The sequence below is a fragment of the Oncorhynchus tshawytscha genome, linkage group LG11 (genome assembly GCF_018296145.1).
Source record: "Oncorhynchus tshawytscha isolate Ot180627B linkage group LG11, Otsh_v2.0, whole genome shotgun sequence".
In the NCBI taxonomy this organism is placed as follows: Eukaryota; Metazoa; Chordata; class Actinopteri; order Salmoniformes; family Salmonidae; genus Oncorhynchus; species Oncorhynchus tshawytscha.
In genome coordinates, this window is record NC_056439.1 from 29451397 (window position 1) to 29469769 (window position 18373).

The window sequence follows — 18373 nt, forward strand, 5'->3', positions numbered from 1 at the left end:
TCCTTGGGATGTTTAAAGCTTGGGAAATCTTTTTGTATCCAAATCCGGCTTTAAACTTCTTCACAACAGTATCTCGGACCTGCCTGGTGTGTTCCTTGTTCTTCATGATGCTCTCTGCGCTTTTAACGGACCTCTGAGACTATCACAGTGCAGGTGCATTTATACGGAGACTTGATTACACACAGGTGGATTGTATTCATCATCATTAGTCATTTAGGTCAACATTGGATCATTCAGAGATCCTCACTGAACTTCTGGAGAGAGTTTGCTGCACTGAAAGTAAAGGGGCTGAATAATTTTGCACGCCCAATTTTTCAGTTTTTGATTTGTTAAAAAAGTTTGAAATATCCAATAAATGTCGTTCCACTTCATGATTGTGTCCCACTTGTTGTTGATTCTTCACAAAAAAATACAGTTTTATATCTTCATGTTTGAAGCCTGAAATGTGGCAAAAGGTCGCAAAGTTCAAGGGGGCCGAATACTTTCGCAATGCACTGTATATATGACACTAACTAAAATACAGATTAGTATTTTCATTGACTTCACTTTACAGCAATAGCCATTTGTTTTCCAAACTATATTTTCCTATGATTGAATTTTTAAATAATGCGATATGCCTACTTTTCACTGAAAGTCGCTACTCTGCAGTCATCTATTTGGTATTTGCCATGCATGCTTCCCAAATTGTGCGTGCTGCCTTTCCATCCAATTGTAGGCGACGCAATTAAAAACAATCCACACCTTAGAGGAAGCTAATGATCCGCTGTGTCCAAATCATGCTTTAGTAGCCTATTGTGAATTATTTTTATTGATTTATGTATAGACAGTTGTATGCTAATTAGGCTATAATAATTTTGGCAATTGGAGATAAGATGAAGATCAGATCAAATTTTATGACCAATTTATGCAGAAATTCTGGTATTTCCAAAGGGTTCACATACTTTTGTATATATAGTGTACAGTGGAAAGAAAAAGTATGTCGACACCACTGCTATTTCAGCCACACCCATTGCTGACAGGTAAATACAATTTTATGCACTGCCATGCAATCTCCATAGACAAACATTGGCTGAAGAATGGCCATTTTTTTATGTTTGAAGCCTGAAATGTGGCAAAAGGTCGCAAAGTTCAAGGGGGCCGAATACTTTCGCAAGGCACTGTATATATTTTATTTTCCAAAAACTCAACTTCAAAATACTCTCCTGCAATCCGCCTCACCAATTAAAAAAAAAAAGTCTTTATTTACCTCAAATCTGAAATCCACAATAGAAGCTAACCAGAAACTAACCAGAAACTAACCAGAAGCTAGCCAGAAGCTAACCAGAAGCTAGCCAGAAGCTAGCCAGAAGCTAGCCAGAAGCTTGCCAGAAGCTAGCCAGAAGCTAGCCAGTTTAGTGGCTAACGTTAGTATTCAGATAACCACGGTTTGTGGTCATCAGCTATCCTTTAGCTCGAAAATCTATCGCCAGTTTTGTACAATGCGACTCAGACCAGAATATACCGGACCTATTTTTCTCTCCATATCCCCGGATTTCAACCACAAGCTCTGGACATTTACACCTGGATCTCGCAGCTAGCTAGCTGCTATCCATGTGATTATTGGCTTACGTCGATCCCGGAGCAAACATCAATTATTCCGGAGCTAGCCAGTTGAAGAGTTCCATCAGCCACTCCTGGGCTACAATCACCTATCCGGACCCGTTTTACTGCCGATGCGGCGCCCACCGGGCCTTCATGACTGGACTACCGACGTTATCTGCCCGAGGGAGTTATCCAACTGGCCCCTCGGTCGCGACGTTACCTGAACGCCCATCTGCGGCCCGCTAATCGTTAGCTGTCTTATCGGCTGCTATCTGAATAGGTCTATTCAGACAATTTTTCTTGGGTCGTTATAACTATCTATTTTGCCAATTGGATTGATCCCCTCTACCACACGGAACCCCACTAATCTACCGACGGAAACGCACGAGGTGGCTAAAAACAGACCTCCGTCCTATGCTAGCTTGCTACCGATTGCCCGGCTAGCTGTCTGAATTGCGCGACCCCAACCAACCTCACTACTCACTGGACCCTTGTGATCACTCGACTAAACATGCCTCTCCTTAATAATGTCAGTATGCCTTGTCCATTGCTGTTCTGGTTAGTGTTTATTGGCTTATTTCACTGTAGAGCTTCTAGCCCTGCTCACTATACCTTATCCAACCTTTCAGTTCCACCACCCACACATGCGATGACATCACCTGGTTTCAATGATGTTTCTAGAGACAATATCTCTCATCATCACTCAATACCTAGGTTTACCTCAAATGTATTCACATCCTACCATACCTTTGTCTGTATACCTTGAAGCTATTTTATCGCCCCCAGAAACCTCCTTTTACTCTCTGTTCCAGACGTTCTAGATGACCAATTCTCATAGCTATTAGCCGTACCCTTATCCTACTCCTCCTCTGCTCCTTTGGTGAGGTAGATGTGAATCCAGGCCCTGCAGCGCCTAGCTCAACTCCTATTCCTTAGGGGCTCTCTTTTGATGACTTCTGTAACCGTAATAGTCTTGGTTTCATGCATGTTAACATTAGGAGCCTCCTACCTAAGTTTGTTTTATTCACTGCTTTAGCACACTCTGCCAACCCGGATGTTCTAGCCATGTCTGAATCCTGGTTTAGGAAGACCACCAAAAATTCTGAAATGTTCATCCCCAACTACATTTTCAGACAAGATAGAACGGCCAAAGGGGGCGGTGTTGCAATCTACTGCAAAGATAGCCTGCAGAGTTCTGTCCTACTATTCAGGTCTGTACTCAAACAATTTGAACTTCTACTTTTAAAAATCCACCGCTATGAAAACAAGTCTCTCACTGTTGCCGCCTGCTATAGACCACCCTCTGCCCCCAGCTGTGCTCTGGGCACCATATGTGAACTGATTGCCCCCCCATCTATCTTCAGAGCTCGTGCTGCTAGACGACCTAAACTGGAACATGCTTAACACCCCAGCCATCGTACAATCTAAGCTTGATGCCCTCAATCTCACACAAATGATCAATGAACGTACCAGGTACCACCCCAAGGCCGTAAACACGGGCACCCTCATAGATATCATCCTAACCAACTTGCCCTCTAAATACACCTCTGCTGTTTTCAACCAAGATCTCAGCGATCACTGCCTCATTGCCTGCATCCGTAATGGGTCAGCGGTCAAACAACCTCCACTCACTGTCAAACGCTCCCTGAAACACTTTAGCGAGCAGGCCTTTCTAATCGACCTGGCCGGGGTATCCTGGAAGGATATTGATCTCATCAGTAGAGGATGCCTGGTTATTTTTTTTAAATGCCTTCCTCACCATCTTAAATAAGTATGCCCCATTCAATAAATTTAGAACCAGGAACAGATATAGCCCTTGGTTCTCTCCAGACCTGACTGCCCTTAACCAACACAAAAACATCCCATGGTGTTCTGCATTAGCATCGAACAGCCCCCGTGATATGCAACTTTTCAGGGAAGCTAGAAACCAATATACACAGGCAGTTAGAAAAGCCAAGGCTAGCTTCTTCAAGCAGAAATTTGCTTCCTGCAACACAAACTCAAAAAAGTTCTGGGGCACTGTAAAGTCCATGGAGAATAAGAACACCTCCTCCCAGCTGCCCACTGCACTGAAGATAGGAAACACTGTCACCACCGATAAATCCACTATAATTGAGAATTTCAATAAGCATTTTTCTACGGCTGGCCATGCTTTCCACCTGGCTACCCCTACCCCGGTCAACAGCACTGCACCCCCCACAGCAACTCGCACAAGCCTTCCCCATTTCTCCTTCTCCCAAATCCAGTCAGCTGATGTTCTGAAAGAGCTGCAAAATCTGGACCCCTACAAATCAACCGGGCTAGACAATCTGGGCCCTTTCTTTCTAAAATGATCTGCCTGAAATTGTTGCCACCCCAATTACTAGCCTGTTCAACCTCTCTTTCGTGTCATCTGAGATTCCCAAAGATTGGAAAGCAGCTACGGTCATCCCCCTCTTCAAAGGGGTCACACTCTTGACCCAAACTGCTACAGACCTATATCTATCCTACCCTGCCTTTCTATGGTCTTCGAAAGCCAAGTCAACAAACAGATTACCGATCATTTCGAATCCCACCATACCTTCTCTGCTATGCAATCTGGTTTCAGAGCTGGTCATGGGTGCACCTCAGCCACGCTCAAGGTCCTAAACAATATCTTAACCGTCATCGATAAGAAACAATACTGTGCAGCCGTATTCATTGACCCGGCCAAGGCTTTCGACTCTGTCAATCACCACATCCTCATCGGCAGACTCGACAGCCTTGGTTTCTCAAATGCCTCGCCTGGCTCACCAACTACTTCTCTGATAGAGTTCAGTGTGTCAAATTGGAGGGTCTGTTGTCCGGGCCTCTGGCAGTCTCTATGGGGGTGATCAATGATGTCGCTCTTGCTGCTGGTGAGTCTCTGATCCACCTCTACGCAGACGACACCATTTTGTATACTTCTGGCCCTTCTTTGGACACTGTTAACAACCCTCCAGGCAAGCTTCAATGAAAAGGGTTTCCATGGCCAAGCAGCTGCACACAAGCCTAAGATCATCATGCGCAATGCCAAGCGTTGGCTGGAGTGGTGTAAAGCTCGCCGCCATTGGACTCTGGAGCAGTGGAAACGCGTTCTCAGGAGTGCTTCACCATCTAGATATATCTGGGTTTGGAGGATGTCAGGAGAACGCTACCTGCCCGAATGCATGAAGCCAACTGTAAAGTTAGGTGAATGAAGAATAATGGTCTGGGGCTGTTTTTCATGGTTCGGGCAACTCCCTGTGTTCCAGTGAAGGGAAATCTTAACGCTACAGCATACAATGACATCCTAGGTGATTCTGTGCTTCTAACTTTGTGGCAACAGTTTGGGGAAGGCCCTTTCCATTTTCAGCATGACAATGCCCCTGTGCACAAAGTGAGATCCATACAGAAATGGTTTGTTGAGATTGATGTGGAAGAACTTGACTGGCCTGCACAGAGCCGTGACCTCCACACCATCAAACACTTTTGGGATTATTTGGGATGCCGACTGCCAGACAGGACTAATCGCCCAACATCAGTGCCTTACCTCATTAATGCTCTTGTGGCTGAATGGAAGCAAGTTCCTGCAGCAAGGTTCCAACATCTAGTGGAAAGCCTTCCCAGAAGAGAGGAGGATCTTATAGCAGCAAAGGGAGCCCTTGATTTTGGAATGAGATGTTCGACGAGCACGTGTCCACATTCTGTTTGTCATGTAGTGTAGTTGCTTTTTGATGGATATCCTGTAAACCATAAATAAAATGTTCGTAATGTATAGTACCGGTCAAAAGTTTTAGAACACCTACTCATTCAATGATTTTTCTTTATTTTTACCATTTTCTACATTGTAGAATAATAGTAAAGACATCAAAACTATGAAATAACACATTTGGAATCATGTAGTAACTAAAACTCTTGGCATTGTCTCAACCAGCTTCACCTGGAATGCTTTTCCTACAGTCTTGAAGGAGTTCCCACATGTTGAGCACTTGTTGGCTGCTTTTCCTTCACTCTGCGTTCTGACTCATCCCAAACCAATTTGGTTGAGGTCAGGGGATTATGGAGGCCAGGTCATCTGATGCAGCACTCCACCACTCCCCTTCTTGGTAAAATAGCCCTTACACAGCCTGGAGGTGTGTTGGGTCATTGTCCTGTTGAAAAACAAATGATAATCCCACTAAGTCCAAACCAGATGGGATGGCGTATCGCTGCAGAATGCTGTGGTAGCCATGCTGGTTAAGTGTGCCTTGAATTCTAAATAAATCACAGACAGTGTTACCAGCAAAGCACCCCCACACCATAACACCTCTTCCTCCATGCTTTACGGTGGGAAATACACATGCGGAGATGATCCATTCACCCACACCGCGTTTCACAAAGACACAGCGTTTGGAACCAAAAAGCTCCAATTTGGACTCCAGACCAAAGGACAAATTTCCACTAGTCTAATGTCCATTGCTCATGTTTCTTGGCCTAAGCAAGTCTCTTCTTATTATTGGTGTCCTTTTAGTAGTGGTTTATTTGCAGCATTTCGACCATGAAGGCCTGATTCACAGTCTCCTCTGAACAGTTGATGTTGAGATGTGTCTGTTACTCGATCTCCATGAAACATTTATTTGGGCTGCAATTTCTGAGGCTGCTAACTCCAATGAACTTATCTTCTGCAGCAGAGGTAACTCTGGGTCTTCCTTTCCTGTGGTGGTCCTCATGAGAGTCAGTTTCATCATAGCGCTTGATGGTTTTTGCGACTGCACTTGAAGAAACGTTCAACGTTTTTGAAATATTCTGTATTGACTGACCTTCATGTCTTTAAAGTAATGGTGGACTGTCGTTTCTCTTTGCCTTTTTGAGCTTTTCTTGCCATAATATGAACTTGGTCTTTTACCAAATAGGGCTATCTTCTGTATACCACCCCTACCTTGTCACAACACAACTGATTGGCTCAAACCCATTAAGAAGGTGAGAAATTCCACAAATTAACTTTTAACTTGGCACACATGTTAATTGAAATGCATTCCAGGTGACTACCTTATGAAGCTGTTTGAGAGAATGCCAAGCGTGTGCAAAGGGTGGCTATCTGAAGAATCTCAAATATAAAATATATTTAGATTTGTTGAACGCTTTGTTTTTGGTTACTACATGATTCCATGTGTGTTATTTAATATTACTACATGATTCCATGTGTGTTATTTAATAGTTTTGATGTCTTCACTATTATTCTACAATGTAGAAAAGAGTAAAAATAAAGAAAAACCCTTGAATGAGTAGGTGTTCCAAAACTTTTGACCAGTAGTGTGCATTTTTATAATTTGTTAAGAAATCATAATTTAGTGTGTCTGTTAATCCATTGGAGCACAATTTGTCAAATATTTTTTTATGTATTTTTCATTCCACCTCTTAAAAAAACTATATATTGGCAGATATAAATCAAATTGTATTGGTCACATACACATATTTAGCAGATGTTATTGCAAGTGTAGCGAAATGCAATATCGGTAATCACTACTTTTGCCGGATCCCTAAAACCTGATCCTTAACCAGGCTCTAATTTAGGAAGTTAATTTCATTGGAAAGATAACTGCCCCGTGCCTCTCCGTACATGCATCGGCCTACTCTATTTAATTGAGAACATTTGCGCACCTGATCTCGCACGCCCAACTAGGAGAGGAGAGATAGGCTATAGCCTATCTTTTTAGGAGTGTGATGATTTGCAGGCAGAGACAAGTAAATGGGTAATCAACATTTATTGAAAAGGGCAACGCTCGCTCAACATGGTATGTGTGTGTTGCGCCTTTTCAAGTATATATGATTGCACCTCGACTTATGTTGGTTGAGCGCCCTCCACTTCTTTCCATTATCAATATTTATTTACAGACACTGTAGTAAACTATAGCGTGAAATTTAAAGCTGCAATAATGTAACATTTTGGTCGAACTGACCAAATACCTATAGAAATATGAGTTATAAATCTGTCATTCTCATTGAAAGCAAGTCTAAGAAGCGCTAGATGTGTTCTATGTGCGCTATTTCTATGCTTCCAGTTTCATTGAGACCACATATACTGTATAAGAGGTTGGCTCATGAACTTGAAGCGGCGAATGCTGAGTGTGCGAATAAAGTGACAGAGGTGTTTTTAATACAATAGGGAGGCTAACGCGGAAAGACGACCGTTTCCAAATAAAACATTTTTTATCCCAAAGTTGTGTGTCTGACTGCCCCGCAGCATGACAAATGCAGACTGCGCAGCAATGATTTCTACTTGGAAGTTTGATACAGAGAGATGGTGTTTGTTAGTTTCATGTGTGTTTTACGACTCCAGGGGTATATGTTGTTTCAATTTACCATGGTTGTTGGCAGTTTCTATCAGTGAATAGCGCCTTATATAAACGTGCCATAGTGTTTCTTATTCATTTTAGTACCATAGTGATTGGCTAAAATGAAGAGGACCCCAGGTCAATCCATTTGGTGATGAGGAGGACCATGACTAAGATGAGTAATTCCACCTCAAAAAACACAAGAAAGAGGATTTTGACACGGACCATCTCAGATTGTTCTGAAATCGTTTATGTAGTTAGAAACGGATTAGCTCAGCGTTCCTGAAACATTTTGTTGAAATATAATTTGATCTCTGAGAAATTAAGCTAATTAATTATACCCAAATTGGCCATTTTAATTTACAGGATTCATATAATCTTAAATAAATATATTACCTAACATTCGATTTGGACCACAATTCTAACCTAACAATGAGTAAGACATGAAGAATAAAATGGTCAAAAATCTCCCACGGACCACCCACACCCCCTGCCAATCCCACCCCATCAACCAATATACACCATTAGTTCTCTGTTTGACAAGTAGTATAGCGCTGCTGCTTGGAATATTGCTTCTTCATCCTTTTAATGTATTCCCTGTGAATCTGGTGGGTTTTTCCTTTCAGAAAAATGACTATTTAAGTCGCTTGCATTATTTACCATAAATGAATGTGAATGTATCAAGTTTTGTCCACTAGATGCTGTTGGTCCTGATACTTTTATTAATTTAGCTGGTCTCTTGTGTTTTATTAAATGGATCACAATTTCTTTGCAACTTTCAGTAGGAAAGCAATAGATTTTGCTCATGATGAAAATACACTAAACAAAAATATAAACACAACATGTAAAGTGTTGGTTTCGTGCTCTGAAATAAAAGATCTCAGTAATTTTCAATATGCACCAAAAGCTTATTTCTCTCAAATTTTGTACATTTCTCCTTTGCTGAGGTAATCCATCCAATAGACAGATGTGGTATATCAAGAAGCTGATTAAACTGCATGATCATTACGCAGGTGTACCTTGTGCTGGGGACAAAAGGAGACTTTAAAATGTGCAGTTCTATCACAAAACACAATGCCACATATGTCTCAAGTTTTGAGGGAGCGCTGCGTGCAATTAGCATGCTGACTGCAGGAATGTCCACCAGAGCTGTTGTCAGAGAATTGAATGTTCATTTCTCTATCATTGCTTTTCAAGAATTTGGCAGTAAGTCCAACCTGCATCACAACCGCAGACCACATGTAACCACACCAGCCCAGGGCCTCCACATCCAGCTTCTTCACCTGTGGGATCGTCTGAGGGGGGGGTGGGGAGTGGTTGCTGAGGAGTATTTCTGTCTGTAATAAAGCCATTTTTGTGGATTAAAACTCATTCTGGTTGACTGGGCCTGGCTCTCCAGTTGGTTGGCCTGGCTGCCAAGTGGGTGGGCTAATGTCCTCCCAGGCCCACCCACCCATGGCTGCACCCCTACCCAGTAATGTGAAATCTACAGATTAGGGCCTAATGAGTTTATTTCTGACTGATTTCCTTCTATGAACTGTCACTCAGTAAAATCTTTGAAATTGTTGCATGTTGAGTTTTATATTTTTGTTCAGTAAAGGAAGAGAACATTGAACAGAACAAGGTTATGTCAATATGTAGATAGAACATTCTAGACCCAAGCACTTGATCTGTCCAGGCATATCTACATTGTCAACACCTCAGCTGGGCTCTGTTTAAACTGACAGACAGACAGGCAGCAGTCAGAGCAGAAGGTCTTCCAATACATCGCCCAAGCACTCCTCTTTCTTTTTTAACAGCCCTGCTTGCATGTGTGTCATTGTTTGATAAGCACACTTTGTGCAATAAACCTAGTGATTTTACCACGCAGAAACAGGTACACTGAGGCGCATATTGATTAAGAAATGCTCAATAGATAAGAGTAGGCTGGATGCTGGAAAGGCTGTCTGATGATAAAATGTAATATGCCACACAACTGTGAGGACGGAAGTTAAGATCAAGCAGAAGTTTATTAGTCTGTAACACATTGGGATACAGCCAGGAGTAAACTGATATGCATATGCATTTAGCAACAGTGAAATAGAGGGCTAGGGTATTCATACTTCTACTTCTACATTTTTAACTAAATCCATTCCTCTTCTGTGTGACTGCTACAGGATGCGTGAGAACATGTCTGCCATGGTGTGTGTGAAGGAGGAGGAGGAGGACCCTGGGGAGAAGCTGTCCCAGGATGAGATCATCTCCAGGACCAAGCAGGTGATCCAGGGCCTGGAGGCTCTAAAGCAGGAACACAACTCCATCCTGGAGGGCCTTCTGGACACGCTGCACTCCTTGAAGCAGGATGACCAGGGAGTCCTGGTGGAGGAGAAGTCCCTCATGATCCACAAGTCCCTGGAGATGCTGGAGCTGGGCCTGAGCGAGGCACAGGTTAGTACACTGTATAGGTCTAGGCTACACGCCTCAGGCTGGGGGAGAGCTAGAGCCCTCTGGGATCTAATCTAATGAACTTTCAAATTAGACAGCTAGATGGAGAACACACAGGCACCTACCACCTAAATTACCTGTGTCAGTAAATCAGACTACAACCAAGGATTATCCATGAATTATTTACTACTAGTCTTTCAGTGTTCTTCCGCACCCTTTGAACCTCTTGCCCAGTTGCCTCACCCCTAACCCCCTCGCTGTGTTTGGTCCAGGTGATGATGGCGCTGTCGGGCCACCTGAGCTCGGTGGAGTCGGAGAAGCAGAAGCTGCGGGCACAGGTGCGCCGGCTGTGCCAGGAGAACCAGTGGCTGAGGGACGAGCTGGCAGGCACCCAGCAGAAGCTGCAGAAGAGCGAGCAGAGTGTGGCTCAGCTGGAGGAGGAGAAGAAACACCTGGAGTTCATGAACCAGCTGAAGAAGTACGATAAGGACCTGCTGCCATCGGTGAGTTAACCCACACACACACACAAACTGACTCACACCACCGCATTTCATTTGCCTGGTTTACACTGAATGACAATAACAATCATCTGTCCTACCTGTTTTCCTCTGTTAGGAGGAGAAGGACTCTGACTCCAGTAAAGAGAATCTGGATGATCTGTTCCCAGACGACCAGGATGACCAACCTCCAGGCAGTGAGTCTTCTTCTTGTACCCATGTCTTTCTCTGTTCCTCACCTCACGTTTCCTCTCCTTGTTCCTACTTCCTACATTCCCTCCCACTCCCTCCAATACATTAACTAGTCCATTTCTCCTCTTGTTGGTCTGAAAGTACGTATCACTATGAGCTTTAAAGTGCTATTAGTCAGAGCTGGTTGAGTGTGGAGGCAGGACAAATGGAAATGGACCCAGTGAGCCAGATCACACAGTCACCAGGTTGGGTTCACTCCAGCAACCAGCATGTACATGAGAGGATCTCAGGCAGAGGGACAACACCCACTCCCCACTAAGCTGGGCATTTATTGACAAATTTAAGCAAAGGGGTCCTACGTACAATATCGTATAATGATCCTACACAGAACCACTTCCAGCAAATGGGTAAAAAAGCATCATTCATCTGCATAAGTAACATATTGCAGGGATTTAAAGGGTACATCTCCAGTAATTGCTCCACCACATAGAGAGCTAATAAGATGCAGACAGGGATATGGAGGAGGGAGAGAGAGAGAGGAGCAGGATCTCTCTAGTCCTTTGTTGTGTTTGTATTGGGCTGTTAATACTTTATTTTATTCCAAGTTTCTGCCTGCTTAATGAGCACAATCTGAAGAGCGAGAGGGAACGAAAGAGAGGATCAAAGGAAAGAGTGGGTCGTGCCAGGAAGCTCTCCAGAATGCGGGGGAGGCAAGCGTCAAATGCTCCTGAGTGCGCTCACATTAATCCTGCCCCCACATGAAGCAGAGCTGACTGAGACAGGGCTCTGTGTCTGTCTGTGTAGTGTGAAGTGGATTAGACTCTTCTCCTGTCCTGACTGGTACCTCCCTGAAATACTCTTATGTCTTAGGTCCCTCTCACTGCAGTGGTGGAGATGGTTTAATTGCTTGTCTCCAGCTACACTAGGATTACAAAAGTATGTGGACACCCCTTTAAATGAGTGGATTTGGCTATTTCAGCCACACCTATTGCTGACAGGTGTATAAAATCGAGCACAAAGCCATGCAATCACCATAGACAAACATTGGCAGTAGAATGGCCTTACTGAAGAGCTCAGTGACTTTCAATGTGGCACCGTCATAGGATGCCACCTTTACCGTCAAGTCAAGTTTGTCAAATTTCTGCCCTGTTAGAGCTGCCCCGGTCAACTGTAAGTGCTGTTATTGTGAAGTGGAACCGTATAGGAGCAACAACGATTCAGTGGTTGGCCACACAAGCTCACAGAACGGGGCCGCTGACTATTGTATAAAACTTTTTTTTTTAAAGGTCTTAATTTGAGTTTGTAGCGCATAACAGTTGTCTGTTATTGGTTGCAACCCTCCCTACCGAGTTCCAATCTGCCTCTGGAAGCAACATCAGCACAATAACTGTTCATTGGGAGCTTCATGAAATGGGTTTCTATGGCCGAGCAACCGAACACAAGCCTAAGATCACCATGCTCAATGCCAAGCGTTGGCTGGAGTGGTGTAAAGCTCACCGCCATTGGACTCTGGAACAGTGGAAACGTGTTCTCTGGAGTGATGAATCACGCTTCACCATCTGGCAGTCTAATCTGGGTTTGGTGGATACCAGGACAGCGCTATCTGCCCGAATGCATAGTGCCAACTGTAAAGTTTGGTGGAGGAGGAATAGTCTTCTGGGGCTGTTTTTCATGGTTCGGGCTGGGCCCCTTAGTTCCAGTGCAGGGAAATATTAGTGCTACAGCATACAATGACATTCTAGACGGTTCTATGCTTCCAACTTTGTGGCAACAGTTTGGGGAAGGCCCTTTCTTTCATGTTTCAGCATGACAATGCCCCGTGCACAAAGCGAGGTCCAGAGATTGATGTGGAAGAACTTGTCTGGCGTGAACAGAGCCCTGACCTCAACACCATCGAACACCTCTGGGATGAAATGGAACACTGACTGCCAGCCAGGCCTAATCGCCCAACATCAGTGCCCGACCTCACTAATGCTTGTGGCTGAATGGAAGCAAGTCTCCACAGCAATGTTCCAACATCTAGTGGAAAAACTTCCCAGAAGAGTGGAGGCTATTGTAGCAGCAAAGGACGACCAACTCCATATTAATGCCCATGATTTTGGAATGAGATGTTCAGGTGTCCACATTTTTTGTCATGTAGTGTAGATGGAGCATAGCTAGTTTTTTTTTAGGTAGTTACAGTATAGTGAACGTTTGTTCCTGTCCTCGCATATATGAAGTGAAAAGACCATGACAAGTGACGTGTTTGTGAGTGACCTTTTTGCCAAGCAGCGCTACCTTTTCACGTCTATTGGATATGTTTGGTTTGCCTAGGGCTGTGACGATCATGGAATTTTGGATGACCGTAATTGGCCAGCCAAATGAAGTAATTAATGACTGTAATAACCGTTCCTGACTGCATGTGCTGCCATAGAAATAATATGATTAGAACGGGAATTCCCATTCAAGTCAATAATGGGTCAATAATGGGTTGGCAGTTTGTCACGAGTTACCACAGCCACAATGTCAGGATTGGTTATATGAGTGAAGGGAAAGCAGCCAACAAGTGCTCAGCATATGTCCCGGCACAGCCAGAAGAGGACTGGCCACCCCACATAGCCTGGTTCCTCTCTAGGTTTCTTCCTAGGTTTTGGCCTTTCTAGGGAGTTTTTCCTAGCCACCGTGCTTCTACACCTGCATTGCTTGCTGTTTGGGGTTTTAGGCTGGGTTTCTGTACAGCACTTTGAGATATCAGCTGATGTACGAAGGGCTATATAAATAAATTTGATTTGATTTGATGTGGGAACTCCTTCAAGACTGTTGGAGAAGCATTCCAGGTGAAGCTGGTTGAGACAATGCCAAGATTGTGCAAAGCTGTCATCAAGGCAAAGGGTGGCTATTTGAAGAATCTCAAATATAAAATATATTTTGATTTGTTTCACACTTTTTTGGTTACTACATGATTCCCTATGTGTTATTTCATAGTCTTGATGTCTTCACTATTATTCTACAATGTATGAAAAAGTAAAATCAAGAAAAACCTGTGGTGTTCTAAAACCTTTGTGTTTTAAGAAGTTCCTTTGTATAAATAGGTGGAGTTTAGCCATAATCATGACTTTGTGGCTGTGCTAACTATTGACAACCTGTCACGCCCTGACCTTAGTTATTTTGGTTTTCTTTATTATTTTGGTTAGGTCAGGGTGTGACAAGGGTGGTTGGTTTAGTTTTTTTCTAGGTGTTTTTGTCCTGCCTATGGTTTTTGTATATCTATGGGGTTTTAGTATGTCTAGGTATATGTAGGTCTATGGTGGCCTGAATTGGTTCCCAATCAGAGACAGCTGTTTATCGTTGTCTCTGATTGGGGATCCTATTTAGGTTTCCATTTTGGTTTTGTGGGTTATCGTCTATGTGTAGTTGCATGTCAGCACTCGTGTTTACAGCTTCACGTTCATTTTGTTTAGTGTTCTTCGTTTAAATAAAGAAGAATCTATTCATCTCACGCTGCGCCTTGGTCTCCTCGTTATGACGAACGTGACAGAATAACCCACCAAACAAGGACCAAGTAGCATGAAAAGGAGGGACAGCGCTTAATGGGGAAATGGACCTGGGAGGAGGTATTAGATGGAGCAGGACCCTGGACACAGCCGGGGGAGTATCGCCGTCCTAAGGAGGAGATAGAGGCAGCGAAAGCGGAACGGCAATACTACGAGGAGAAATACAGGAGAATAGAGGAACAGCAACGATCGCATGGAAGCCCGAGAGGCAGCCCCAAGATTTTTTTTGGGGGTGGCACACGAGGAGATTGGCTGAGTCAGGCAGGAGACCTGAGCAAACTCCTCGTACTTACCGTGGGGAGTGTGTAACTGGTCAGGCACCGTGTTATGCAGAGATGCGCATGGTGTCTCCAGTGCGCTATTCTAGCCCGGTGCATTCTATTCCAGCTCCTCGCATTTGCCGGGCTAGAATGGACATCCAGCCAGGATGTATTGAGCCAGCTCTATGTTCTGGATCTCCAATGCGTCTCCACGGTCCAGTGTATCCTGTGCCTCCTCCCCGCACTCGCCCTGAGGTGCGTGTCACCAGCCCGGTACCACCAGTGCCGGCATCACGCACCATGCCTCCAGTGCGCCTCCAGGGTCCAGTACTCCCTGTTCCTGCTCCTCGCACTCGCCCTGAGGTGCGTGTCACCAGCCCGGTACCACCAGTGCCGGCACCACGCACCAGGCCTACAGTGCGCCTCGGCAGTCCAGAGCGTCCGGCGACAGTACCCAGTCCAGAGCGTCCGGCGACAGTACCCAGTCCGGAACCTCCAACGACGGGCCACAGTCCGGAACCTCCAACGACCTTCCCCAGCCCGGGGTCTCCAGCGAGGGTCCCCAGCCCGGGGCCTACGGCGAGGATCCGCAGTCCAGAGCCTCCGACAATGATCCACGGGTCAGTGCTACAAGCGCGGACTCAGTGTAAAGAACGGGGGCGGCGTCCAGAACCAGAGCCGCCACCGAGGTAGATGCCCACCCAGCCCCTTCCATATAGGTTTAGGTTTGCGGCCGGGAGTCCGCACCGTTGGGGGGGGTACTGTCACGCCCTGACCTTAGTTAATTTTGCTTTCTTTATTATTTTGGTTAGGTCAGGGTGTGACGAGGGTGGTATGTGTGTTTTTGTCCTGTCTAGTGTTTTTTGTATTTCTATTGGGTTTTAGTATGTCTAGGTAAATGAAGGTCTATGGTGGCCTGAATTGGTTTCCAATCAGAGGCAGTTGTTTATGGGGATCCTATTTAGGTTGCCATTTTCCATGTTGGTTTATCCCCTTACACTGTGTATGACAGTAGTTTTTTTTTGGGAATTGTTAGTTAGATTACTTGCTCGTTATTACTGCATTGTCGGAACTAGAAGCACAAGCATTTCGCTACACTCGCATTAACATCTGCTAACCATGTGTATGTGACAAATAAAATTTGATTTGATTTGGTGGGTTATTGTTTATGTGTAGTTGCATGTCAGCACTTGTGTTTATGGCTTCATGTTCATTTTGTTATTTTGTTTGTTAGGTGTTCTTCGTTTTAAGTAAAGAAGAATGTATTCATCTCACGCTGAGCCTTGGTCTCCTCGTTATGACGAACGTGACACAACCAGAACAGGCTCAACCGCACGAATGCCCGGCAGTCCCGTCTTCAGTTAGCTGTTCGTTCCTCACAAAAATAATAGAAATATATAGTGCCTTCGGACAGTATTCAGACCCTTTGACTTTTTCCACACTTTGTTAGGTTACAGCCTTATTCTAAAATGTATTCAATTGTTTTTCCCCCCTCATCAGTCTACACACAATACCCCATAATGACAAAGCAAAAACTGTAAAAATAAATAAATAAATGAAAAGGTTTGCTAATTTAAAAAACGTATTAGATTTAGGTATTCAGACCCTTTACTCAATACTTTGTTGAAGCACCTTTGGCAGCGATTACAGTCTCCAGTCTTCTTGGGTATGACTCTACAAGCTTGGCACACCTGTATTTGCAGAGTTTCTCCCATTCTTCTCTGCAGATCCTCTCAAGCTCTGTCAGGTTGTTCGGGGAGCGTTGCAGCACAGCTATTTTCAGGTCTCCAGTAGAGGATGACCGATTAATCGGAATGGCCGATTTATTTAGGGCCGATTTCAAGTTTTCATAACAATCAGTATTTTTGGACACCAATTTGGTAGTTGTATTTTTTTTTTTTTTCACCTTTTATTTAATCTTTATTTTACTAGGCAAGTCAGTTAAGAACACATTCTTATTTTCAATGACGGCCTAGGAACGTTGGGTTAACTGCCTCGTTCAGGGGCAGAACGACAGATTTTTATCTTGTCAGCTTGGGGATTCAATCTTGCAACCTTACAGTTAACTAGTCCAACGAGTTGCCACAATGTTACAATGATACTCCCCCGGCTGTGTCCAGGGTCCTGTCAACTGTGGGACCTTGTATAGACAGGTGTGTGCCTTTCCAAATCATGTCCAATCAATTGAATTTACCACAGGTGGACTCCAATCAAGTTGTAGTTACATCTCCAAGATGATCAATTGAAACCGGATGCACCTGAGCTCAATTATAGCAAAGGGTCTGAATAATTATGTAAATAAGGTATTTCTGTTTTTAATTTTTAATACATATGCAAACATTTCTAAAAACCTGTTTTCACTTTGTCATTATGGGGTATTGTGTGGAGATTGCTGAGGATTTATTTTTAATCCATTTTAGAATAAGGCTGTAATGGAACAAAATCTGGGAAAAGTTAAGGGGTCTGAATACTTTCCGAAAGGCACTGTATATACATACACTCAAAGGCCGTTTTATTAGGTAGACCCATCTAGTACTGGGGAGGACCCCCCTTTGCCTCCAGAACAGCTTGAATTCTTTGGGCATGGAAACATTGCTCAATTGGTATTAAGGGACTTAACGTGTGCCAGGACAATATTCCCCACACCATTAGACCACCGCTGTGCCATTGACACCAGGCAGGATGTGGCCATAGACTTATGTTGCTTATGCCAAATCCTGACTCTGCCATCAGCATGACACAACAGGAACCGGGTTTCATCGGACCAGACAGAATTTGCCCGTGCTTAGCTGCATTCCGTTTCTTTTGTATCCTGAAAAACTCCCAAGTTCTTAACGATGACAAGCATACCCATAATATGATGCAGCAACCACTTTGCTTGAAATTATGGAGAGTTATACTCAGTCATGTGTTTTATTGGATTTGCCCCAAAACATAACATTTTGTATTCAGTTTTTGCAGTATTACTTTACTGCCTTGTTGCAAACAGGATGCATGTTTTGGAATATTTTGATTCTGTACCGGCTTCCTTCATTTCAATCTGTCAATTAGTTCAGTATTGTGGAGTAACTATGTTGTTGATCCATCCTAAGTTTTCTCCTATCACAGCCATTAAACTGTAACTGTTTTAAAGTCACCATTGACCTCATGGTGAAATTCCTGAGCGGTTTCCTTCCTGTCATGCAACTGAGTTAGGAAGGACGCCTGTTTCTTTGTAGTGACTGGGTGTTTTGATACACCATCTAAAGTTTAATTAATAACTGCACCATGCTCAAAGGGGTATTCAATGTCTGCTGTTTACATTTTTCCCATCTACCAATAGGTGCCCATTTTTGCGAGGCATGGGAAAACCTCTATGGTCTTTATGGTTGAATCTATGTTTGTTTGAAATTCACTCCTCAAATGAGGGACCTAATAAATACTGTAATTGTATGTGTGGGGTGCAGAGATGAGGTAGTCATTCAAAATTCATCTTAAGCACTACTATTGCACACTGTCCATGCAACTTATTATGTGACTTGTTATCAAATGTTCAACTCCTGAACTTATTTAGGCTTGCCATAACAAAGGGGCTGAATACTTATTGACATTTC

The 18373-nt window shown here is 43.8% G+C and overlaps 1 protein-coding gene across 7 annotated transcripts in view; it reads left to right on the top strand.

Annotated features, from left to right (window-relative positions):
• LOC112261688 (kinesin light chain 1) overlaps window positions 1–18373 on the top strand; it is a 47819-nt gene that overhangs the window by 13010 nt on the left and 16436 nt on the right. For all 7 annotated transcript variants that reach the window (XM_024437232.2, XM_042329999.1, XM_042330001.1 and 4 more), the window contains 3 exons: window positions 10031–10301; window positions 10571–10801; window positions 10914–10992. In XM_024437232.2, the coding sequence (XP_024293000.1) occupies window positions 10032–10301; window positions 10571–10801; window positions 10914–10992 (580 nt within the window). In that variant the 5' untranslated portion in view covers window position 10031. The remainder of the gene's footprint in view (window positions 1–10030; window positions 10302–10570; window positions 10802–10913; window positions 10993–18373) is intronic.